Source organism: Gekko japonicus, unplaced genomic scaffold (genome assembly GCF_001447785.1).
Source record: "Gekko japonicus isolate JY-2015 unplaced genomic scaffold, Gekko_japonicus_V1.1 scaffold418, whole genome shotgun sequence".
Lineage (NCBI taxonomy): Eukaryota > Metazoa > Chordata > Lepidosauria > Squamata > Gekkonidae > Gekko > Gekko japonicus.
Window position 1 is genome coordinate 935,071 of NW_015167544.1, and position 26,114 is coordinate 961,184.

The 26,114-nt window shown below is 42.4% G+C and overlaps 1 protein-coding gene across 1 annotated transcript in view; it reads left to right on the forward strand.

Annotated features, from left to right (window-relative positions):
• The window catches only part of PXYLP1 (2-phosphoxylose phosphatase 1), a 143,621-nt gene extending 120,047 nt beyond the window's left edge, over nt 1-23,574 (forward strand). The window contains exons 5-6 of the mRNA XM_015413623.1: nt 18,854-18,996; nt 22,436-23,574. Of these exons, the coding sequence (XP_015269109.1) occupies nt 18,854-18,996; nt 22,436-23,367 (1,075 nt within the window). The 3' untranslated portion in view covers nt 23,368-23,574. The remainder of the gene's footprint in view (nt 1-18,853; nt 18,997-22,435) is intronic.
• The last annotated feature ends 2,540 nt before the right edge of the window (nt 23,575-26,114 follow it).

The window sequence follows — 26,114 nt, forward strand, 5'->3', positions numbered from 1 at the left end:
GTGGTACATGACACCTAAGAAAATTGCAAATATGAATCAAAATATGTCAAACAAATGCTGGAAATGTAAGAGGCATGAGGGCTCATTTTATCATATGTGGTGGACTTGTGAGAAAGCTGTAGACTTTTGGACAAAAGTCCACAATGAAATGCAAAAAATATTGAAATGTTCTTTTAAAAAAGCACCGGAAATTCTGCTTTTGGGACTTAAAATGGAAGAAGTCAATACGACTAAAAAGACTTTACTCTGGTACCTGATAGTGACAGCGAGAATGATTTATGCTCAGTTTTGGAAGACAGAAAAGGTACCAGAGGTTGAAGAATGGATACAAAAAGTTCTGTTCATGGCACAAATGGATAAGATTACAAAAAAACTGAATAACAAAGAAGACGATGAGTTTTTTGGAGAATGGAATGACTTTAAAATTTATCTGGAAAAGAACTGGGATGTGAAACAAAACTTAATATGTTTAGATCAATATTAAGTCAAATGATGTTATCTTTAGATTGTAATGATGAGAAACTGATATTGTTGATGATATGAAGTAATTTGGAGCAGGGGTGGAAGCATTGTGGGAAGCCATTGGAGGGAGGGGAGGAACTGGGAATGGGGTAGACAATTGATAGAATGAAAAGTTTTATATGTTGTATTCCTGAGAAAATAAAAAATTTGTTTACCAAAAAAAAAAAAAAAAATTTTTTTTTTTTTTTTTTAAAAAAAAAAAAAATTTTTTTAAAAAAAAAAAAAAAAAAAAAAAAAGACTAGGGAGCAGGATGTTCAAGAAACTGAAGTCACAGAAAATAAACAAAGTAGGGTGTCATTGTCCAGAGGAAGTGCCTATCTGTAGTCAAGAATGAGAATATAGTAGGTATCTCAGAAATATAGTGGAATGGTGAAAATCTATGGGATACAGTCATCCCTAGGTATAAGCTGTATAGGCAGGACAGAGAGGGATGGGTTGGGGAAGGTGTTGTGTTGTACATCAAAGATGGCATAGAATTCAATAAGTTAAAAAACATCAGGAGAATTAACTTCTCAACGGAATCAGTATGGATGGAAATACTGGGCCCCTAAGGGTTTCATAACAGTGTGGATATCCTGATCACACCCTTGAGGCTGATCTTGAGATGGAGAAGGAAATAAGGGAAGTGACTAAAGCAGAGCTACCCTCACATTGCTCAATTGAAACAGTTGGTCACAGAGCCAACCAGAGGGGTAGTGATCTTGGACTTGAGCAGGTCTCAAGACCTGTGGAGAGATATAGAGGTTGTTGCACTAGTTGGGAATAGTGACCACAGGCTATTAAGCTCAGCATTGAGGTCAATGGAAAGTTACCCCTAAAGTCCAAAACTGTATTATTTCCACCTCAGTTGGCCTTCCTGCTTTAGTTTCCAACCTTCTGAAAGGTCCCATCTGATTCCACCTTGTGGCCTCAACAGATTTATATTGCTGCTACCAATTTTATTGTTTATTGTTTTTATGATTTTAATGTGGCATTACTGTAACGAGTCTTTGACTCGATTTGTTGTGATCCACCCTGAGCCCGTTTGGGGAGGGCAGAATAAAAATCCCAAAAATAAATAAATAAAGAATTTGATTTCAAAAGAGAGAGCTTTACAAAAATGTGGGAAATAGTTAAAAGGAAGGTGAAAGGGAAATACAAGAGAGTTAAATCCCTTGAGGATGCTTGGAAGCTATTTAAAACCACACTAATTGAAGCCCAGATAGAATGTGTGCCACAGGTTAGGAGTGGCACTGCCAAGTCTAAAAGAAGGCCTGCATGGTTAACAGCACAAGTCAGGGAAGTTATAAAAAGTAAAGAGGCTTCTTTTAAAAAGTGGAAGGTCTGCCCCAATGAATGGAACTGGAGGGACCACAGGCTCTGGCAAAAGAAATGTAAGTCAGTAATTAGGCATGCAAACAGAGATTTTGTGGAGTGGGTTGCTTAAAAGCGTAAAGACAAAAAAATAAACATTTTTTAAAATATATCCGAAGCAGGAAATGAGCCAGAGAAGCTGTCACGGCTCAGGTGGGATGTTACCTAACGCTGCCACCACTCTGGATTTAGGTTCCCTTGAGAAGGCCCAGAGTACTCTCCCAAGACCGTCAGACCTCCCTTTAGGCCGAATAACAGGTGTGAGGATCAGGCAGAGTAAAACAAGGAAAAGGTTTATTTTATAGGAGGTCAAACAACAAGGTGCAGAATAATAGTAAGTGGGTGAAAAGAAAAGAAATCAAATGCCCTAATGCGTCTAAATTTACTTTCCCTAGCTCACTATCTCAAGTGGTCTTACACTACTCATAGGGCTGCCAAGCCGCGGCGGGGGATCCGCACGTCTTCACAGGATCCCTGCTGCGGGGGACAGTGATACGTGTTGCACCGCCGTCGCCAGGATGTGACGCTCCGCGTCGCTCTGGCAACGGGACTCCAAATAGCCCAGTTGCCAGAGCGACGTGGAGCGTCACATCCTGGCGACGGCGGTGCAACACGTATTGCTGTCCCCCGCGGCAGGGATCCTGTGAAGACGTGCGGATCCCCCGCCATGGCTTGGCAGCCCTAACTACTCACCCCTCCCTCAGGATGAGGGTTTTTCCTCTGCAGCAGCCTTTCTTCTGGCTCTGCCCTCTGGAAGAAAGAACAGCTCTTCCCAGGGGCTTCTGGGAATTGTAGGCCCAGCCTCACCTATTGCTAGCCGGGCTCCTTGGGCCTAGGCTTCTGGTGGCACAGCCCAGATCATGACAGAAGCAGTGGGGTGTTTGGATAACAAAGGAATAAAGGGATTGCTAAAGGGAGATGGGAAGATGGCAGAGAAGCTCAATGACTTTTTTGCTTCTGTGTTCACTGTGGAACTGTGGCCACATCCACTATTTTCAGGAAGAGAGTGTGAAGAACTGAACCAAATTGAGGTGACCAGAGATGAAGTTCTACCTGTTTGGGAAATTAAAAACCAATAAGTCTCCAGGTCCTGATGGCATACACCTGAGAATTTTTAGGGAACTCAAATGTGAGATAGTTGATCTTCTAACATGTATATGTAGGCCTGCCAAATCTCACCAAATCGCGGCGGGGGATCGTAGGTCTTCACAGAATCCTTGCCGTGGGGACGGCGAGACGCGTTGCACCGCTGTTGCCAGGACATGACGCTATGCGTCGCTCTGGCAATGGGGCTGTTTGGAGCCTTGTTGCCAGAGTGATGCGTAGCGTCAGATCCTGGCAACGGCAGGTGCAATGCGACTCACTGTCCCCGCGGCAAGGATTCTGTGAAGACCTACGATCCCCCGTCGTGACTTGGCAACCCTACGTATATGTAACCTATTGCTAAATTGAGCCACTGTACCAAAAGACTGGAGAGTAGCAAATGTTACATCATTTTTTTAAAAAGATCCAGAGGGAAACCAGGAAATTACAGGCCAGTCATCCTAATGTCTGTCCCAAATAAATTAGTAGAAATGGTAATCAAAGATAGAATTATTAGGCACATTGAGGAATAAAGGCTGCTGAGGGGAAATCAGCATGGCATCTGGCAGGGGAAGTCCTGCCTCACCAACCTTTTGGAGTTCTTTGAGAAAGTGAACAAGCATGTAGACAACGGTGACCTGGTGGAAGTTATATACTTGGATTTTCAAAAGGCTTTTGACAATTTACCTCATCAAAGACTCCTGAGTAAACTTAGCAGTCATGGAATACGAAGACAAGTTCTGTTATTGATTAAAAACTGGTGAAATGACAGGAAGCCAAGAGCAGGAATCAATGGTCAGTTCTCACAATGGAAGTAAGCAAGCAGTGGGATCCCACAAGGTGGAAAGGGTGTTTTAAAGAATACTTGCAAAGAGATGCAAAGGTACAAGGCTTATTGAGGGCCCAGGGGCAAGGCATGGGGGAGGGAGCAAAGGTGAGGAAGGAAGCACCTGGACACCAGCCAGCTTGGAAAGAACTGGCCACAGCTCTATTGAATACACTGTAGGAACATTGGCACAGCATGGGGATGGATACTGCATCGGATGACCTGACTGTGGCCCAATATCACTGCCCCCACCTGCCTGCTGGGGGTGTGTGTGTGTGTGTGTGTGTGAAACCACAGAGTGCCAAGCCCTGGAATCCGTGTGGGCGCCAGTCATTGCATGGTTCCCTTGCCACCTGTTGGTGAGAGCCACCCGGCAGCCTCTGAGCTGGGCATGCTACTGAAGGCTCCACCCCCAAGACTCCTTAAGGAAGTTCCCAGAATGGGGGAGGTGGGCACACAGGCACAGCCTCCCCCCCAAAAAAGGGATCTGTCCCAATGCCCAAAATGCCTACCAAGCTGTGATGTAACAAAGGTAATAAGGTATAAAGATGCTAAACTTTATAAACCGAAATGCAACCCATGACAACCAAGAATGCAGAGAGGGTGGGAGGAAAAGCCACAACCAACTGGGGGGGGGGGTTTGTCCCACAGCAGCCACTTTAAATAAAGAAGGGGCGGATGGGGTGAGTGAAAACTCTGGACTCTGTTTCCCTGGATCTCCACCTCTCCCCAGCTGGTTCAGAGAGGACGTGTGATTGACTGCCACTAGGGACATGCCCCCTCGAAGTACATGTGACCATCACGGAGCTGGCCAAAAGCTTTCCTCTGCTCACCCCCTCCTCTAGCTCCTGTCCGCAAAAGCAGCTACTGGGGCAACTCCATGCTGTGACTTGTAATCAGCTAGATCAGAGCAGAAGGGAAATGCTTGGCAGAAAATTAGCATTTGTAGTGAGATAATCCTATGAACTGCAGTGGTTCAAGTGGTTAAGATGCTGAACTGCTGTGGAAGGTCAGTAGTTCAGCAGTTCGAGACCCGGGTGCCGCATGATGGAGTGAGCTCCCATCTCTAGTTCCAGCTCCTGCCAACCTAGTAGTTCGAAAGCAAGAAATTGCAAGTAGATAAATAGGTACTACTTCGGTGGGAAGGTAACAGCGTTCCGTGCGCCTTGGTGTTTAGTCCACATGACCACGGAAACGTCTTTGGACAGCGGAAGTGGCTTTGAAACGGAAGATGAGCACCGCAACCCTAGAGTCGGATTCGACTGGCTTTCGAGCAAGGGAACCTTTACCTTTTTAATCCTATGACCCTATGGGGGGGTGTGTCCTGGACTTGTGAATGAACTCATATGCAGAGTAACAGTTAGATTTGAGTCCAGTAGCAGCTTAGAGACCAACAAGAGTTTCAGGGTATAAGCTATCAGGAGTCAAAGCTCCCTTTGTCAGATGCAGATTAGAGTAGCCGTTGATATTAACAGCTAATGCATTAGGAAGCATGGAAGGAGAGGAATATATGGTTAATGTATTTTTAAAGTGCTGTAAACTGCTCTGAGGACCTTAAAGTCAAAAAGTGGTATATAAACGTAGAGAATACATTAAAAAATAAAATGGAATAATGATGGATAAGTTGTGTGGAACAGAAAGAGCAGAAGGAATAAGACAGGGAGGTGAAAAAAGATATAACTAGGGAAAGAAAAAAGAGTGGGAGAGACAGTTGAGAACTATGGTAAAACAACCATTTGTTTACTGCTTCAAGTACAGTATCTTAGTTAGTCAGAACATAAAAGCTCCAAGTTCTTGCATAATTTTCTTTCATTTATATATGCTGGAAACTGGAATTTGTCTTCATTTATGAAAACAGACTTAAAGAGACTAAGGCCTGGTAATTTTTACTTACTGGGAAGAATTGAACCTACTGCAAGTTTTTGGAACCTGCACCTCCTCTCCTACACCTGCAGAGATTAATGTCTGCAAATGTTTCATGAACATGTGCAGGGTCAACCCAAGGGCTTTAAGCACTCTAGGCCAGTCTTTGCATAGAACCCCCTCCTGCTGCTTGCCTTGTGCTGCTCTCCCCCCATTTCCTGGGCATTCTCTGAGCCTTACCCACCACAAAGCCAGGACAGGGGAGCAAGCAGCCACCTGATCTTCCTCCCTCCTTTGTGGGGTAGGGGGGCACTGGCCAAGCCAGCCGCACTGCACTCAGGTGTGATGCCAGCCACTTGGCAAAGCCAGGAGGGAGCAGAGCTTAGCATGGTGAAGCCAGTGGCTGCATGCTTTTCCTCTTGCCATTCCTCCTTCACAGGGGTAGGGGAAGGCAAGGTAGATGCACGCTGTGCTGCACCAGCAGTGAAGCCAGTCAGGAACGTAACTTCCTTGGCTAAATGTGGTAAACCCTGGTTCATTGATTTTACTCTGTCTGAGGAGGTGCAAGAGCCTGAAATTTATACCTGGTTAGAAATTCTCTCTGGAAAATAATCACTGGATAGGACTAAAGGGTTATTAGGCAGTTTAATCTGAATAGTTTTTGTGACATTTCTTAATCTTAAATCTTACACCTAAGGTCTACAAAGAGCACAAACCTTTTAAGAACTGACAGTTTTCATTTTGACATACAGCAGAGGCTTCCTGCTATTGAATACGGTGATATAGTTCAAACATTTAGAGTTGGGGGGGGGTGAAGTCATGTGAGAAAAATGGATGGTTTTGTTTGGACTTAGATATTCTTTTATGCTTCACTGGTGCATGAAAACCAGGCAGTAATACTGACAAGAAACTGAAGATACAGCAGCCAGCCTCCTAGCAATTTACTCTCAAATAGACCTCTTGGCTTTAGTTGGTAGAGGATTCTAATGGAGGTTTCGCACCTCTGTTTCATCAGCTTCAAATAATGTACAGTTCATTGGAAATGCTGTAAAGTGAATAGGCAAACAAACCAAACGAAAGTACATCTACAGTTTTAAGAAACAGACAATTATAGTCCTTGCAAATAATGGACTTCATGCTGACAATTTGTTAATCACATTTTTTAAAAATAAAATATTTTAAAGATGGAGGGAAAATGAACCATCCCTGGCCACATTTCCAAATCTCTGAATTATCGGAAGGGGGGTGGGTCAGAGTGCATGACTAATAACTTGCATTTTTATTCTGCCATGGATATTAAATTTTAAGAATCTCTCTGGGGGCTTAATCCTTCAAACTAAGCAGAATAATTTCTTTCATTCTGCTCAGTCCCAGCAACCTTCACAGTGTTGCCTGGATACTCCGTCTCCTGCGGCATCTGTAAATTGGCCAATTCAACAGCAAGATTGCTAATCTGAATAATAATAAAAAAAATCCTTGGGAAAAGTAATTGGCCAGGCAGAATCTGAAATAACTACTTGCCTTTCAGCCTTTTTTCAAGTTTCCCCCCGCCACTTATAAATAGTAAGTTTTCACAGTGCAGTCAGTGGAATGCTGGCATGCGGGACACCTTCCTTTAAAGATACCAGCACCTTCATATTTAGCCTTTTATAAAAATACATTTTCATAAATGTGGTTCCACACTTTCAGGGCCTGGACAGCATTTGACAGTCTACCACTATAGATACTGAGCTTTCAAAATACACATTCTCAAAGTTAACTGTAAATGTCACTGCTTATGGGTGTAATGGAGCCACTGTACTATTTTAAATATCAGATTTTTGCATGGTACACTTTGGAATACTCCATCAGAAAAGGAAACTATGGATCCTAAGAAGATAGCTTCAGGTATTGATTCGCAGTGGAAGAGCAAGCTCTGAGTCCAGTAGCTTCTTCGAGACCAACAAGATTTCCAGGATATAAGCTTTCAAGAGTCAAAGCCTCCTTCGTCAGATATCTGATGGAGCTTTGAGTCTCAAAAGCTTATATCCTGGAAAACATGTAGGTCTTTAAGGTGCTACTGGACTCATATCTTGCTTAGTATATCCTAAGAGTTCTGTAAATGGATGGAAGTTGAGGAAATTAATGCATGGTTTAAGTGCATGCTAAGTCACTATTTACTTGGATTTACATGCAGCAAGCATTGTTATGGAAATCTAATTTGAGTTAATGTGGCAGTGTCAGTGCATGTACACCTATTGTTGGGAACGAAAGAAGGATTTGGAGGAAAGAATCCTCTTGTGGTGGGAAAAATTGTATTGCAAATGTGCCCAGGGCTCTTTTTGTAGAAAAAGCTCAGCAGGGACTCATTAGCATATTAGACCACACCCAACAGCAGAAACTCATTAGCATATTAGGCCACACCCTGTTGGCACAGCTCATTAGCATATTGAGCCAATTTTCTCTCTGGGCTGCACACGGCAAAAGGAAATTTTAAAAGCCCCCCCCCCAATCTTGTTCGTGCAGATTGGTTTACCATTTAAAAACAGACACCCCGTGAGGTAGGTGGGGCTGAGAGAGTTCTTTCGAGGACTGCTCTTGAGAGAACAGCTCTGAAAGAACTTGTGATTGACCCAAGGTCATACCAACATCTGCAAGTAAATAGGGAATCAAACCCAGTTCTCCCAGATTAGAGTCCATGCTCTTAACTACTATGCCAAAGTGTAACTCAAAACCTTTAGAAGCAAGTATAAAACATAGAACACCCTCTCCACCACATCAGAGCCTTTAAGCAGATCATTTCCAAAACAGTCCTTCAAAGCCTAATCACATGAACTAAGCAGCAAACAAGATACACTGTTTTGAAAAGTATTTCCCTCATAAATACTCAGAGATGCTGTGGTATAGGGAGGGGGGGGAGAATGAGAAGAAGAAGAAGAAGAAGAAGAAGAAGAGATTGGATTTATACCCCGCCCTTCACTTGGCGTCTCAGAGCGGCTTACAAACTCCTTTCCCTTCCCCTCCCCACAACAGACACCCTGTGAGGCACTGATGTAAACCAAAAACACTGGGACACACTGCAGCTATAAAACTTCATATATTCATATATATGCTCCTTCCTGCAATCAGGAATGTTAAGAACGCAGAATGCAAACAGCCATTATTGGTATGCCCTTGGGGGTTGTTCAAAGCCAGTGAGTTGTTTTTTTTAGAAATAGGTTTTCCTTTGAACAGCTGACCTACTTCATCTATAGCACAAACCACTTAAAAAATAGCCTAGTATGTAACATGGGCAGCTGCTGTTTGAGAAACACGTTTAAAGTTTCATTTTTGGTACACAGAACAGCTATGAAGCTTTTTGGATACTGGATTGGGTTGTAATCCAGTGATCCCCAACAGTGTATCTCCTGGTGCCAACACTGTTCTTCCCCTGAGCATTTGTTCCCCAGTTACTTGAACGACTACTCCAAATCTCTGTTGTTTGCATTTCTGAGATTCTATTGGGCTTGCATAAGGGGGGGGGAGGGTTTCTTCTATGAACAAACAAAGGGTATTTTCACATAGAAGTAGTGCACACTGGTCCCATTCCAACAGTTATTTGGTTAGAAAAAAATAAGTATGGTTTAAATGTCATTTTCAAATAAATTCAAAGCTGTATGTGGAAACAATTTTTATTGGAATAATACTTTCAAAAATGAAAGTACAGCACCTACGTCCCTTACACTGTTTAAATTGTGTGTGTGTGTGTGGGGGGGGAATAAAGGCATGATTGATGCACTAACTTCAGCACATTCAAATAACTCTGTATGATATGCTATGAATGTGGTTGTCCTTTCATCTCTAACAACAGAATTAACTCTCCTCCATGAATGCTACTGGGGAACCTCAGTTTCAGTCACTTTACAGAACATTGCATGTATTACTCGTTAGTTCTATATCAGATTGATTATTACCATATCCCTTCCAAATAAGGACAGAAAGGTGGGATATAAGTTTTGTAAATAAATATAAATAACAAAAAAAGAAGTAGTGCACACTGGACCAACACTGGAAAGAGAGTGGGAGGGAGGAAGGGAGGGAGGGAAGGAGAGAGAGAGAAGGAAAGTAGGAGGAAAAGAGAGAAAGAGAGAGAAGGAAAGAGAGAAGGAAAGGAGGGAGAGAGAGCCCCTCCCGCCCGCCTCCCCTGACTTACCTTGCCTTTTGGTGGGGAGATGTGTGCCGGGAAGGGGTTTCCTGAGCTCCATGCCTCAGTGTGTGCCGGGAAAGACAGGCAGGGGCTGGGGAGGCCTTTCCTGTGCTCTGCACCTTGGCGCATGCTGGAAAAGATGGGCGGGGGCTGTAGAGGCCTTTCCCACACTCTGCGCTTCGGTGTGCACCGGGAAAGATGGGCGGGGGCTGGGGAGGCCTTTCCCACACTCTGCGCTTCGGTGTGCACTGGGAAAGATGGGCGGGGGCTGGGAAGGCTTTTCCCATGCTCTGCGCCTTGGCGTGCACTGGGAAAGAGGGGCGGGGGCTAGGGAGGCCTTTCCTGCACTCTGCACCTTGGAGCGCGGCGGGAAAGATGGGCAGGGGCTACAGAGGCCTTTCCCACACTCCATGCCTTGGCATGCACTGGGAAAGGCGGGCTGGGGCTGCGGAGACCTTTCCCATGCTCTGCGCCTTGGTGTGTGCTGGGAAAGACGGGCGGGGGCTGGGAAAGCCTTTCCTGCACTCCGCACTTTGGCGCGCACTGGGAAAGACGGGCGGGGGCTGGGGAGGCTTTTCCCATGCTCTGCACCTCGGCGTGCATCAGGAAAGATGGGTGGGGGCTGGGGAGGCTTTTCCCATGCTCTGCACTTTGGCGTGCATCAGGAAAGACCGGCAGGGGCTGGGGAGGCTTTTCCCATGCTCTGCACCTTGGCGTGCATCAGGAAAGACGGGTGGGGGCTGGGGAGGCTTTTCCCATGCTCCACACCTCAGCGTGCGCTGGGAAAGACAGGCGGGGGCTGCGGAGATCTTTCCCACGCTCCACACTTTGGCGCATGATGGGAAAGATGGGCGGGGGCTGGGGAGGCTGCAGAGGGGAAAGAGGAAGCCAGGGCCTTCCCACCCACCACCCTGCCCATCAACCTTGACAGCACCTTCCTACCCCTGCACCCCCCAGCGCCAACTTACCTTGCCTTTTGGCGGGGAGGCACGTCGGAGCAGCGGGCAGCAACAAGAGGAGCACATGCTCCGGTGCTTGTTGCCGCTGCCGTTTCTTTGCTTTTGAAGTGGGAGGGGCGGGGTGAGAGGAGGGGAGGTTTGGGCAAGGGACGGGGCGGCCTTGGAAGCCAGCCAGAATGCCATTCCAGGGCGTTCCGGCCCAAAAATAGCCCTGTGTGTAACAAAGCTTTATGAACTTTTGTCAAGAAAAAACTGATCAAACAGTCTGCAACTTAGAGTACAGAAGTCGCAACATGTCCTTTTTATACTCACTACATTCCCCACCCCTATTCCATGTATAAGTTTGCAAGAATAAATGGAATCTTACCACTGAGACAAACTGCTTGAGGGGAGGGACAGTTTGGAGTGGGAAAAATATGGGCAGGGATAATATTAAACCTTCCTTACCACTATTATCTGGGCAAAGTGATTGAGAGAGCAGTAGTAGACCAATTCAAGGTCTTTTTGATAACTCATCTGTTTTGAATCCTTTTCTTTCTGGTTTGAGGCTGTGCTGTGGAACAGAAACAGCCTTGCTGGCTTTAGTTGATGCCTTCTGTCTGAATGTAGACAAAGGCCATGCTTCTTTATTGCCCCTACAGGATTTATCTGCAGCCTTTGATCCAGTGACCCATGCCATCTTTTGATGAGGTGCTTGGAGGCAACAGTAGGTGTCAGCAGATGTGCTTTGGACTTGCTCAAATCATTCTTCATAAATGAGACTCAAAGGGTTGTTGTTGGAGACCAGTTATCATCAGTGTGGGACCTATCCTGTGGGGTTCCACGAGGCTCAATCTGCCTTGAATCCCAGTGAGAAAGGTGGACTATAAATAATGCAAATAAAATACTTCACTCAGAATTCCAGTCTCTTAAATCTCTGTTTCCCTAACAAAAAAGCTGTACTTGCACACCACAATAGCTCAAACTGATAGACTGACAATGTTTTCATGCACTTACTAGTACACAGTAATTTAGTGAATAATTAGATAATCCTTCTTCTTGTTTCCCCACACACACACTTTCACCTGCAAGGGGAGTAAGAAAATAGTGTGTTTTGTCATCTTTGCAAATATGTGTGAGTCAAGGGTTGCCTCCAAGTTCCATTCCCAAACCCATTAAGAGCTCTTTTGAACAGCATGAATCCAGTCTCTACTGCATCAGGTCCAGCAGAGTGGGTCATAATAAATAGAAAGATTAAATGGAATCTTAGTCTGTCAAAGATACTATTTCAAGTAATCACCATCATATTAGTGATAAAATGGTAGAAAGAAAACCTGTCCATTGTTGTTTTATTACTACTTGTTCCAGTGATAAGAATGTTAGTTGCAGAATTGATTGAGTTTGTTTTGTAATAAACTAGATTGTACTGATAAATGATCTATGGTAGTGTTTAACCTCACATGAAGTTCCTGGATATTTTGCACTCTCAGCTTTTAGAGAGAGAGAATAAGAGCAGTGCAAAACAGTAAACATTCTGTTGGTTTTGCGAGATCTGTATGAAGTTTGAGCCATTTACTTGTCCCTGAACCATAACTTTTGGGCTGCTTTATCATTCTGATAAGTATGTTAACAATTATCATCACTGGAAATATTTTTTATTCCTATTTGTGTGCTAGTACAGTTGATCTTTGCTTTGCACTGGCTGAAGATGTAGTTTGACAGAATTAGGTTACCACTTACCAGGTACAAATTTGTCAGTTATATACACATGGAGAGAGGTTTGTGTGTCCTTTGTGTCCCACCCCAGGTCTTTAACATGAGGATTTCGAAACCAGAATTGACATTAAAAAACCCATGTCTTGGGACTTTTTTAAAAAATTGCTAATTTGCAGCATTTGGCAACAGCTAAGATGATCTCAAAAGGGTTGCTGGGAAACAGCCAACTGCAGCCTTGGAAGGGTGTTTTATATCATAGGCATACCACTAGTGAAAAGGTTTAAGAATCCTGTTTCCAATGGACCTTCCATGACCTTCAGAGCAACTACCCAGGGCTGCAAACCAGCACTTTAAAAATATGCAGTCATTTTATAAGGGTCTTTCATGTCAAGTCTGGTTTGTCTTTAATTTCAGCTGAACCAAGGCTTAGAGTGATAACAACCAGCACATATATGTGAATTCACAGTATCAAGTCATGTGTGTCTGCTGTGAGTTAAAAAGGTGGGTGCATACACATGGCAGGACAGAGTTTAGAAGAGAACGGGTGCAACAACTTTAATTTGAAACAATGGGATTTTTAATTAAACCTCAAAAGGGTGATTATATTCTTAAGTATGCATCAGAATTTTTGGTGAATTAAAGAAGGTACTTGTGTTTTTCTAATGTGTACACAGCCCAGAAAAATTGGTCAGGACTAAAATTTTTTGGAAACAATGAGATCAGAGTGCGTTGTTAAATGTTTAAGGCTGCAATCTAATGACCCTTTAATAGAGTTGAGTTCTGTTCAGCGAAGTAGGACTTGCACATGAAAATTCGAAGAACTGGGCTGTGTTGCATTCCCCCCTCCCAATATGCTCTGAGATCAACATTGGAGAGGGTCTGTGCCTCATGGGAAGACCCCATGCTTTGAGGTTCAGTCTCTGGCATCTGCTCTAAAGAATGTCAAGTAGTAAGCCTGTGAATACCTGAGACCCTGGGGAGCTACTCTTAGCTGGAATAGACAACATCCGGCAAGCCCAGAATAGAGGAATGTTGTCACATTTGGTATCCCAAGAAAGGCAGGAAGCGAAAGACTTACTGGGAACACAGGAAAATTGGTAGCATAACAGAGCCACCACCTCCCTGCCTTTAAAAAAACAAACAAATGTGAATGCTTGGTGTCTTCTACACAGGGACAAGGCTTTGGTTTCCTGAAGATTAAGTGCAGCAGCAACAGGGCTTCCACATGGCAGGGTTCCCCACAGTTTCCCTGCCTCAGTCCCCCAGAAATTGCCACTACCCCCACCGTGCCAACAGAGCTTTTGTGATCTTTTTTTTTTTTTTTTTAAATCAGCACTAGAATATTAAGAACATAAGAGAAGTCAATGTTGGATCAGGCCCATGGCCCATCTAGTCCAACACTCTGTCACACAGTGGCCAAAAATACTAGGTGCCATCAGGAGGTCCAGCAGTGGGGCCAGGACACTAGAAGGCCTCCCATATTGTGAGAAAGGGAGAAAAGTACCTCTTTCTTTACCTGCTCTTTCCCATGCATAATCTTATAAACCTCGATCATGTCACCCCTCAGTCGTCTTTTCTCCAAGCTAAAGAGCCCTAAGCGCTTTAACCTTTCCTCATAGGGAAAGTGTTCCAACCCTTTTATCATTCGAGTTGCCCTTTTCTGCACTTTTTCCAAAGCTATAATATCCTTTTTAAGGTGTGGTGCCCAGAACTGCACACAGTATTCCAAATGAGGTCTCACCATTGATTTATATAGGGGCATTATTATATTGGCTGATCTGTTTTCAATACCCTTCCTAATAATCCCCAGCATAGCATTGGCCTTCTTTATTGCAGTCACACACTGTCTCGACATTTTCAGTGAGTTATCCACTACAACTCCAAGATCTCTCTCTTGCTCAGTCTCTGCCAGTTCAGACCCCATCAATGTGTATTTATATTTAGGATTTTTGGCTCCAATGTGCATCACCTTGCACTTGGCCACATTGAACCCCATTTGCCATGTTGACGCCCACTCGCCCATCCTTGACAGATCCCCTTGGAGTGCCTCACAATCCTCACTGGTTTTCACCACCCTGAACAACTTTGTATCATCCGCAAATTTAGCCACTTCACTGCTTACTCCCATCTCCAAATCATTAATGAACAAGTTAAAAAGCAGTGGACCAAGTACTGATCCCTGCGGTACCCCACTGCTTACCACCCTCCACTGAGAAAATTGCCCACCTACACTCACTCTCTGTTTTCTATGAACTAGCCAGTTTTTGATCCATAAAAGGACTTGTCCTTCTATCCCATGATTTTTGAGCTTACTTAGGAGCCTTTGATGAGGAACTTTATCAAAAGCTTTCTGGAAGTCAAGGTAAATAATATCTATTGGATCCCCCTTGTCCACATGTTTGTTCACCCCCTCAAAGAACACTAACAGGTTAGTGAGACAAGATCTTCCCTTACAGAAACCGTGCTGAGTCTGCCTCAATAGGTTTTGTTCATCTATGTGCCTACTAATTCTTTCCTTAATAATGGTTTCCACCAATTTACCCGGTATCGACGTCAGACTGATTGGCCTGTAATTTCCCGGATCTCCTCTGGAACCCTTTTTAAAGATGGGAGTGACATTTGCTACCTTCCAATCCTCAGGAATGGAGGCAGATTTTAAGGAAAGATTACATATCTTTGTCAGGAGATCTACAAGTTCACATTTGAGTTCTTTCAGAACTCTCGGATGTATGCCATCTGGGCCTGGTGATTTTTCAGTTTTTAAGTTGTCTATCAGTTTTAGGACCTCCTCTCTCGTCACCTCAATCTGACTCAGGTCTCTCAACACCGCTCCCGAAATCAGTGGTTCTGGAGTGGGCAAGCACTTCTCATCTTCCACAGTGAAGACTGAGGCAAAAAATGCATTTAGCTTCTCAGCCATTTCCCTATCATCCTTCAGTACTCCTTTTACCCCTTGGTCATTCAAGGGCCCCACTGCCTCCCTGGCTGGTTTCCTACTTCTAATATATTTGAAGAAAGTTTTATTGTTGGTCTTTATATTTTTTGCTATATGCTCCTCATATTTCTTTTTTGCCTGCCTGATCACAGACTTGCATTTTATTTGCCACAGCCTGTATTTCCTTTTATCAACCTCACTGAGACTAGCTTTCCACCACTTAAAGGAATCCTTCTTACCTTTTACAGCTTCCATTACTTTGTTAGTTAACCACGCAGGCTTTTTCCTATACCTATTTGTGCCTTTCCTAACCTGCGGTATATGTTTTTTCTGAGCCTCTAGGATTGTAGTTTTAAATAGTTTCCAAGCTTCCCCAATGGTTTTGACCCTTTCTACTTTTCCTTTCAGTTTCTTCCTCACATGTCCCCTCATATCAGAGAAGTTACCCCTTTTAAAGTTAAAAGTGATTGTGTTGGTCTTTTTGGGCAACTCCCTATTTGGGACATAAGAATGACTGGGAAGCAAGCCAAGCAGCTCCTGTGGTATAAGCAGCTCTACACTGGTTACTTAGCATGAAGAGGAAGCAGCGGGTCAGACTCAGAACCAAGGGGCCCTTCCAATGCTGCCCATACTTCTGGGGCTTGGCTTGCTCTTGGCCACTGCTGGCCTTTTCAGGGCAGTGACCCACGGGGGAACTTTGGATTGGTTAAAGAGTCAAGCCACCCCGATGGTAATCATTTTTGTTGCTGGTGGAGTAAGTACGATATAATGGAAATGGTGTATTGTTCAAGTTGGTATGGAGTGAAAGGCTGAATGGTGTTCTGGTTATCCACTCTGAAGTCTGCATGTGACCTGTTGAAAATTACTTATTAGATTTAAGCCTCTTCTAGAAGTATGTTGTATCTTTCCGTTTCCTTCCAAGATTTAGTAGGTCTGCAAAGATACTATTTCAGGTGTAACTGACCTTTTCATTTGTGAGTTATCCTGAGGAAAAACTACCAATGTCTGAAAAGTAGTATGTTTCCCCTGAAATGGTAGTGTGGCACCCTCTTGTGGCTCAAGTAACTTTGAGAAGTAAGAGGCAGTGTCCCAACCCTGTTTTTGACTGAGTTCTTTTGGCTGCATGCAAGATCTCAGGTAGAAATTATAACTTTTTTGTAGCAATGACATTGTTTGTATTTGACTCATGTGAGACATGTAACACCATATTGAAACAATTTTTCAGACATGGCAGAGAATCTTCTGACAAATGCAAAACGTGTTGTGTACCTCTTTTTAAGAGATTAAGTTTAGCACATAGGAATTCATAGACCATAAAATGAAAGGAGAAAGATTTTTGTACTGAACACTTCCAAAACAGTATAATATGACTAAGAAAAGAACAAAGCAACTAGATCTCAATCAGAATTAGGGGGGGAAGTTGTTAAAAATGGAATGTTGTGAACAATCTGTGCCAAATACTTCGTTGCAAAACTTTGAATTATATCTTTGCATGGACAAAATTATAAGTTTCGTGCAGAGTAGCAGCATGGAGGAAGCAATGTGTGATACAGCAAGTCTACAGGTGCAACCAGTGGAATTTGCATGAGTAATTTGGAAGTTGCCCTGGGAATCAGTACTTACAGTTATGGAATCACCAGGCTGAACTTTACTACTTCCATCTGGCTGCATCAGTGAGACCAGTCTGTGCTGACTAGTTTTTTAAAGACTGTGCTGACCCTACATTACGTTTGTAACAATTCAGCTACTCTGTTGAAATAGTAGCCAAGGAAATGAACAGGGAATCTGTTTAGTTGTTTCCAAAGCTACTTGAGCATCAGTCTTCACCAGTGTGATTTTAAATGGTTTATCACCCACCTCAGGTCCTATTTGTCTGGTAGAAAGCCATGCTGTACGTATTTTAAATGTACATATTTTAAATCTAGATATCCAGGGGTATCTGCTGATACTGCTCTGGTGGGGTTTTTTACCACAGATTGTTGTCTTTCTCCTGATATAATTTGCAGTGTGTAACCTTGGACCCCATGATGGGTAATCTATTGTATAAGAAAGGCAGGAGTTGAAATTTTGGGATGCAAGGAAGAGTTGAAGGAAAGTTATGGAGTTTTAAACTGATGAAAGAGAATTTATTTTGCATGACAAGAGATAACTGGATAGAGACTCACAATGAGGTACAAATTCTAGCTATTTGTCTCAGACCTGAGAGGCCAGACTTTCATTCTAGCATTATTTGAGAAAGGTTAAAATGTGTCCTAGTTCCATGTTCTCTGTGAGCAAAGAACAATGTATGCAGAACATTGTATTTTCTCCTAACAGTACCCTGTTCTTAGTAAATATTTTTATTTTAAATTAAACATGTTTCTCTTTGGGAATAAAGTGACCATGACTGTACCTGTCAATTGACTCTTCCTAGAATCTCACAGTAGCATCTTTTGAAAAATCTGTGCTGGTAGTTAGCATTTACATGGCTTTGCTATCCTAAATGAGAAATGCTAAAAAAATGTCTGGAGGATCATTCTTGTGCTAGCTTGGTGGTTTCCACCACCACCACCCCTCTTTTGGGTTGAGAAACATTTTATCATGGTGCAGAATCCCAGCTCCCACCTAACATAAAAAAAAATCAAGGAAGGTAAGTCCTGATGCCAGGAATTTATTTACAAGGTGGGTTTCCACAGTGAATTGTTGATTGTTCATCAAGTGCCACATACATTTATGATGTTAACATTGATATCTTGGCTACAAGGACGGTTTCCACAGTGAATTGTTGATTGTTCAAGTTTTATCAAGTACCACCACGTACATTTATGATGTTAACTAAGATAGCTTGGCTACAATGGTAGGACACACACCTCAGTCAGAAGTTGGAAAGTAGCATGAAAGAATGACTACATCAACGGGAACTGAGGTTGTGTATGATCCAAAAAGGCCCTACTACATGCGCAGCTGGGTATGTGATTGTCCCAGTTTTCACTCATGCAACTTATTCTTCCTGGGTTTTTTTCCTCCAAATCATGTCTTATGGTCTCCCCCCAATTTAGAACGTAGCTTGTAGTTTAGCAGAAGACTACCCAAGTGAAAGTGAACCCAATTCAGCTTTTGGACCTTTTCATTCTGTGTTTGTTTGTTTTTTTGCAGCCCTTTTGATAGCAACCGGTGTTTTTCGATCGATCTTCTGTACTAAGAAGTTTTGTAAATAAATGTTATTTTCAGTTCTTTCTGTGTTTGTGTGTCCCTTTCATATTCATTTTCTGTCTCATACACAGTGCACACTCTTTCGTGCATTGGTGGCCATCTGCATGGTTACATATGTTTCAGTTCTTTAAAAGTAAGTTTTCCCTAGGAGGAGGTACTCCCTCATCATGAAATTATGTGAAATGGCATAATTAGAGCACTTTAACATTTAGAGCTTTTTAATGCACTTAGAGGTCTTGTGTTTGTTTTATCTCTTTAGAAAGCCTTCGCACCCTCAGCTGGAAGCTTTTATTGGCCATATGTCTAAACTTGGATCAGAAGCCAAAATGGATAGCACTCTGAGCAGCATGCCTCGTTACCCTAGCCATTTACTGTGTGAAATGGGAGAACTTACACAGACAGGTGAGTGCATACAGCTGTTTTATTTCCACCTCTGGCAAAAATCAGTATGCCAAAGGGCTCTTTTGTTCTCTCTAAATTGAAACTATCTGGCCACTTGCTCAGTGTTTACAAATTCTTTTGCTAGGGGACATGGTGGAACATTCCAGGAGAGCCACCTCGAACAAGTCTCTGGAGAGATGACACATACATTTTCTAAATCCTCATAATAAAACACAGTTATGATAGTAGTAGTGCCATAAATCACTGTATTTTTGTAGCAAAGTCTCTCTCTCTCTCCTGCACAATCCTGTAAACCTAAGTGGATGGCCATTTTGAAAGATACATTTCTTTTCTTCTCACTCCCCCCTCATCAGTTAGATGGACTTCTGAAACAATTCAGTCATCGGCTTACAGACCATTCCCAAGCTTAGTTTTATGCATCTGAGCTAAAACCAGATTTGTTTTCATTTTCCTGAGTACTGTAGCCCAGAGGTGCTGCCTTACACGTGGGTAGCCTTAACAGCAGGGGCACCCCACTATTGACCTGAACCAAAGTCCCCCCAAAGTCAAGCTTGAACCTCAGAGTCAGCATGTGAACACTATGCAAAAAGGGGATTTCATATTCAGGTTTTCATATAAAGTAGCCCTTCAAGACAGTCTTCGACCTCGCCTCCTCCATCAGTGACAACGAAGCCAGGTTCCTCCAGGTGTAGTATCTGCATTTCTAAAGCTATTCAGAGGCCACCTGGCAAACAGTCCTTCTCCAGAACCTAACTCTTTTTGTGTGACCCTATGTCTATGTGAGAATCCTTTGTCTCCAAAGCTGTCTTTCATGCTCCTTCTCTCAGAATACTGAGATACACCAATCATACATTCATATGTTTAGCAATCCTTCCTGACGCTAATCAGGGACCCATTTACACCTTTTGTTTAAATCTGGGATCCTATTTAACTCACCTAGACTGGATCATCAAGGGTCATTGTATCTATTCAGATGCCACTGATAGTCCCATCAAGGGTTATTGTGCAGCTAGACTCTGCCCCTTTGGGACAACCATTGGTCACACCTGAATTATGCTCCGCCTGGTACTTCACCTCCATGGACTCCTTATTGGTCTAGAAAATCTATTGTTTTCACCTGAGAGTGCATGGCCTCAGATTTTCTGTGTCTGCCCCTGATGCCAACTGGCAGTTCACGCCCGAACTTTGGTTTGGGTGATAATCACATCTCCATGGACCCCTGTACATCTGGACAGGTTGTATCACCCCATAACTGACCCCACTATTTGCTATCAATCACCTCTGCTTTCTTAGTTCTGTATTGCTTGCTCTTTTTGAATGTTTAGTGTGCTTGTAATTAGGGAAATACTTTAATTAAAACTATTTAATTTACTCTTCAAATTTGGAGTCTTCCTACTGTACTGGACCTTGGTATAGACAGGTGTACAGGTGCCTTGTACTCCTCTAGCCTTGCCTGCTGCCTAGCTAATTTCCCCAAACAACAAGGCAGGCCATTGGTGGTAACAGTACCTCATAAACATCTTCAGTATGAAAATTAAGGTAATTTAGATTAATTTAATGTTGTCTGTGTTTTTTTGTAAGCACCATTGAGATTTTTTGGTAAGGTGACTCAGCTGTGCAGAAAATAATTTCAATGACTAGAAGTTATCTAAATTATTTCTATACTGTTTTCTTTCAAGGCCTGATAAGCCTGTGTAGTTTCAGGACATTGTAGAAAGAAGCCCAGATACACAGCTGTGACTGTGTATTTATTGAAATCATAGGAAATATCTAGCCAGCACTTATGTACCATTTGTTGTGGGATGCCCAGCTTTTCATTTCAGCTAACCAAACCTTGTTGGTCATTTTTTGACACCTTGTTATTTTCTTAAAGCTTATCTCCTTATGGATGCTATTGAAACAAGTGTGTGATTGAATCGCTATCAAGAATTCAGTCATTATGTTTACATAGACTTCAGACAGTAAATCCAAAATGTAACCTGTTCTGTACAACAAATAACTTTTAAACAAATGATAGCCTTCATGGATATAAATCCTAAGGTAGATTTTCATAATTCTTTATTGGTGCCAAACCCTAAGCAAGATATGCTTTCACCCAAATGCCTGATTTATCATTAGAAAATATTCTGTTGAGGCTCAAAACATGTAATCTCCAGCTAGAATTTGAATATGCAATTCCTGTGGGTCTCTGGGTGTTATGTTATTATATATTTTGATGCTGGTCCAGCCCAGGGACTTGAGGAAAGAGACAAAATCACCTGCTAATGTTCTATTCCTGTAATGACACATGAGAAGCCTTTGAAAGTTCAAAAATAAACAAAATATTTTATTTAACTTGGAGGGGAAAGGGTCAATCAGGGCTAGGATGTATGAGGTGATCTGATAATAAAAACTGAGGTAATTTTGTAATCACACTAAATCCAGAAGATATGTTGCCAACAAGTAAGTGTTTTTGCTTTTCAACAAGGTCTTTGAAACTTTGAGGAGAGAGGCTTCCTTTTCAGTTTCTGATTTAACTCACAAGCATCGGTTTCTGAGTTTCTCTGACACTTAAATTCTAGAAGGCAGGAACATAAAAGTCCCAAAATCATTCTATATATACAGAATAAGGGATCACTCCGCTCTTGAGGGCTATCTCCCTTTTCACTGGGCAGGGATTACTTCTCCTCACTATAACGTTCTGTCGCTTTCCGGCTTGAATGGGGATCTTCTGTGATCCTCTCACTTCTCTTTGCCTCCTTCCCAGTCCTTAGTCAGTGCTAAACTCTCTCTTCTTCAAATGTCAGTTCCCAGCTGTCATTTCTTAACTGACTCTCTCCACAGAATTCCGTTTGAACAGACTGCCACTCAAAGGTTCTTAGACTCTGTTAGGTATTAACCCTTGATGGTCCATCACACTGGGCTACACGGTGTTACCAGAATTGCTTCTTAGAAAGTTGAGCTATCATATTTTGAAAGCATATCAACTTCGGAAAATAGAAGTTTATTTTATTTTGACTTTGCCATTTAGTACCTCTTAAAGTACCATTCTCTCATAAACTGTTTATCATAAAAAGTTATTGAACCAGCTGTTCCCTTCTGCTTTTGTAGTAAGCAGTACAGAGGGCTTAAATTGTAATTTAGGTTTTAGTTATACGTACTTGGTTATGTTCCATTTTGCTATATTGTCTTTCCGGAGCCTAGCTAAATGGATCCAAAATATTATTTTCCAAATAACAACTGAGAAGCCCCCCTCCCACCAGAATGAAGGTATGAAACAAGGCCTTCTTTATTGAACATTTCATTTAATTGCACTTATATTCACGTTTTCCCCCTGTGATCCATTGTGAGAGTTATTTTTCGCTGGGAGGAAAAAGATGATAAACAATGCAACTACAGTTGGAGTCCCTCTCTTAAGCATGATTATGACAGAATTTTTTCCTTTTTTCTTTTGATAAAGGGGTTGTGCAGCATTTGCGAAATGGACAGCTACTACAGGATATCTATATAAAGAAGCATAATCTGATACCAAGTGACTGGTCAGCAAAACATTTGTATTTGGAAACCACTGGAAAGAGTCGAACACTGCAGAGTGGACTGGCATTACTGTATGCCTTCCTGCCAGATTTTGATTGGAATAAAATTAATTTTAGACACCAGTGGAGCGCCATTTTTTGTACTGGAAATTGTGTTTGCCCAATAAGAAACCATTATCTTGGAGAGGATCAACGTCGACAGTACAGTCTACGTGTGACAAACATACAGTTGGAAAAAACATACGCAGATATGGCAAAAATAATTGGCATCCCTACAAAACAGTTGAGAGCTTCTAATCCTATAGATTCTCTGTTGTGCCATTTTTGCCATAATGTCAGTTTCCCATGTACTAAGAATGGCTGCATTACCATGGAGCACTTTAAAGTCATTAAAGCACATCAACTTGAAGACGAAAAAGAAAGGCAGGAGAAGAAATATTATTACTTGTATGCACTACTGGCAACCTACCCTCTTCTTAACCAGACTGTGAATCGTATGCAGCGCATTGCAGAGGGCAAGGGGGAAGAACTATTTGTTCTGTACTCTGCTCATGATGTCACCTTGTCACCTGTCCTTAGTGCCTTAGGCATTACTGAGGCCAGGTTTCCAAGATTTGCAGCTAGGTTAGTCTTTGAGTTGTGGAAAGACGGGAAAAAGAACAAAGAATACTTCATCCGTATCCTTTATAACGGTGTTGATGTCTCATCACAAACTTCCTTCTGCCGGGATTATAACCAGCGTTACAACAAGCCAATGTGCCCTTTCGAGAAATTTGTTCGTTTTGTTAATTTGGACATGTTTTTACCTTTTAATGCCACCAATTATTATGATGCATGTCGCAGGAGACTCTTCTAAAAGAGGAAGAAATAAATGTTACATTTTATATTGTCAGAATGTTCGTCTCTGAGGAAATCTGACACTGTCCAATCTTAGTGTGCCTAAGTGCAAATGAAGAAAGCTTGAAATGGTTTTAATTTTGCCAAACCTCAATGGTTTAAAGTAGAAAAAAATATCTAATGCCCATCACAGGATCTATGTGCTTTCTGGTCAACTTGATTTGTCTCCGAGCTGCTGTAAAATGGATATTGCTTGAAGAACTGAATGTGTGCATTCTGGTTCCTAGATATTCCACTGCAAAGGTGGAACCACAAAAAAATCCTTTGAATACTTGGAATAGTAGAAAGTATTTCTCCATTCTTATAGAGCTAAAGTATTCCTGAAGTTGTAATCCAGTGAAGTCATAGGGCATACATTTTGGAGATACCTTAATACAAATATATAGATGCGTTTTGCACACACAGCTCTGTAGCATGTGACCTTTAACTATTATGAGGAAATGTAATGGAGGCCCCATGCTACAGAATGTTAGCAGCATGATTTCTGCTAAAAAGTATTACTGTATGGTGGGGACAGTGTGGGAGCTGTAATGTTTACCAATGATTTCTTATGTAGATAGGCTGGAAATTGAGGGAAGCCTGCTCGCCAACATCCTGTGACTTTCTGCAGGGCACCACCATCTCTGAAAGAACCTTGTGCATAATCAGTGCAGGCTGATCCATGTGGGAAACCATTTAAAAACAGTACAGACCCACTTGGCAGGAACCAAACCACACCACATCACATACAAAGACAACCCCTAGGATACATGGAAATAAAAGTTCAGTTCTTTGCACTTTTAGCACTTTACGTGTACATCGAATGCAAATTACAATTTTTCGTGCCAGATGCTAGAAAAGGATTAACAACTACATACAGTGTCATTAGATGGGAAATGTAAAACTGTACAACAGACTTTTAATACGTTGCTTTTAGGGTCTTTGTTTACTTATGTGTTCAAATCAATGTGCTGTGATGGAAAGCAGTGTGTTTAGCAGTTGGTTGTAATGGCTGCATGTAGCCAAAAAAGAATTTGACTTGATGCTTGATTTTGTAGTCCATTTAGTACTTTTATAGACTAGGAAGACATTTTATAAGCTTAGTCTTGTTTTTTACTGTACAGTGAGTGTACTAAATGGTTTTTTACCTTCTTTGTAAAAGGGATGCCAAACGCTGTTTTCAGACTTTATCCTTTAATCATGGTAAACAAGTTTACAAATAGATGGTCATGAATGATTTTACCTTGATAAACTATTAAAATGTCACAACTCCATTTTTAAACATTTGTGTTATTCAGGATTTTTTTTAGTCAACTTGGAAAAGGTCTTCTTTATTTGTGGAATGCTAAATTTTATAATGCTGGAGTTTTTAACATGCTAGAAACCCTGATTTAGTGTGGGTTACTTGTTGAAACAGTGACAGAAATTCAAAGGAGCTGTAATTTAATTTGTGGTTCTAACTTTATTGGCATGTCAGCCTCCTTTGAAATGGTGCATTTGAATGTTTCTATAAATAAAATTTGGAAGAATTCTTGGTGGTAGTTGTTCATGAACCCTTATCTTGCTGTATGTGGTATTCAGAACAGAGCTTGTAAAATTGATCTTTGCTATACTGATTGTTTTATGTGTCTGTTGCTCTAACAGTTGTTGACTTTGCAGCTTAATTGGTTTTTCAGTGGGGATGCAGGATGCATTGCAAGAATATTAAAAGGCTGGTATTGTATCAGAATAGGGCTGTAGTCTTAAACCATTTTCACTGAAGTAATTCCTGGAGTAGCCTCACAGTTTTCATGAGGACTTTAATGAGAGTTCTTTGCAGAAAGTGTCACAGGAATCTCAACTAGGAATGTGTAAGTAGTTAGACTCTGGATCCCAGAAATAAACCTAGGTGATCACACTCTTTGTGGCACACTCTGTTGGTACAAGGCAAAAGATTTCCTGGCTTGCAGTACTAGGGCCTTCCCTTTCAGGAACCCCAAGTCATTGCCTCCCAAATGAATGACCAAAACCTGGGGTGGACAGCGAAAGCTGTCGCCAAACAAAATAGGGAGGAGGCCCGTCCAGCTTAGGCTTGGCGCCCCCTCCACTCCACAGTGGCCCATTGGCTGAGTCCAAGTTGAGAGCCAATGGCAGATCTATTGGCCCGATGAACCGCCCAAAAGATGTAGCTGTGTCCGCAGATGAGAATCTGTCTCCTCCTGCCACAGAACACAGCACATAAGAAGAAACAACAGTGAACTTGGGAACACAACAATGAAACAACAACAACCTCACAATATAGCAAGGGGGCGCACATAACTCTTATAAGCAGCTGACTGCCACCTGCCCACATGTTGAATGTCAGCAGTAGGATAGCCTAGAGCAGCTGCCGTGGATCCTGCACCAGTTCTGATTGAGTGAGTGCCAAACTTCACTCCAGAAAGGCCTAACAATCCCAGAGCCTGGGCCGTAATGGCCCAAAACTGGTGCTTTGTCAGTGGGTTCCCGTCTGCATGTATAAAGAGGTATCCGTCCACCCTGCCCCTTAAAGCAGTGTAATGAGACAAAGCCAATACCGGGCAGAGTTCTGTGTCAGAACAGACACCCAACTTAACCACCAACCCTTTATGTCTCTGCTCAGTCTTAGTACCCCTAATCATGATGTGCGCCTTCTTACCTATAAATTGGAGGTCCCTATTGTGCAATGCCCTGCCAGACTGATCAGTCTTGGACAGTGCTACCAGCTCA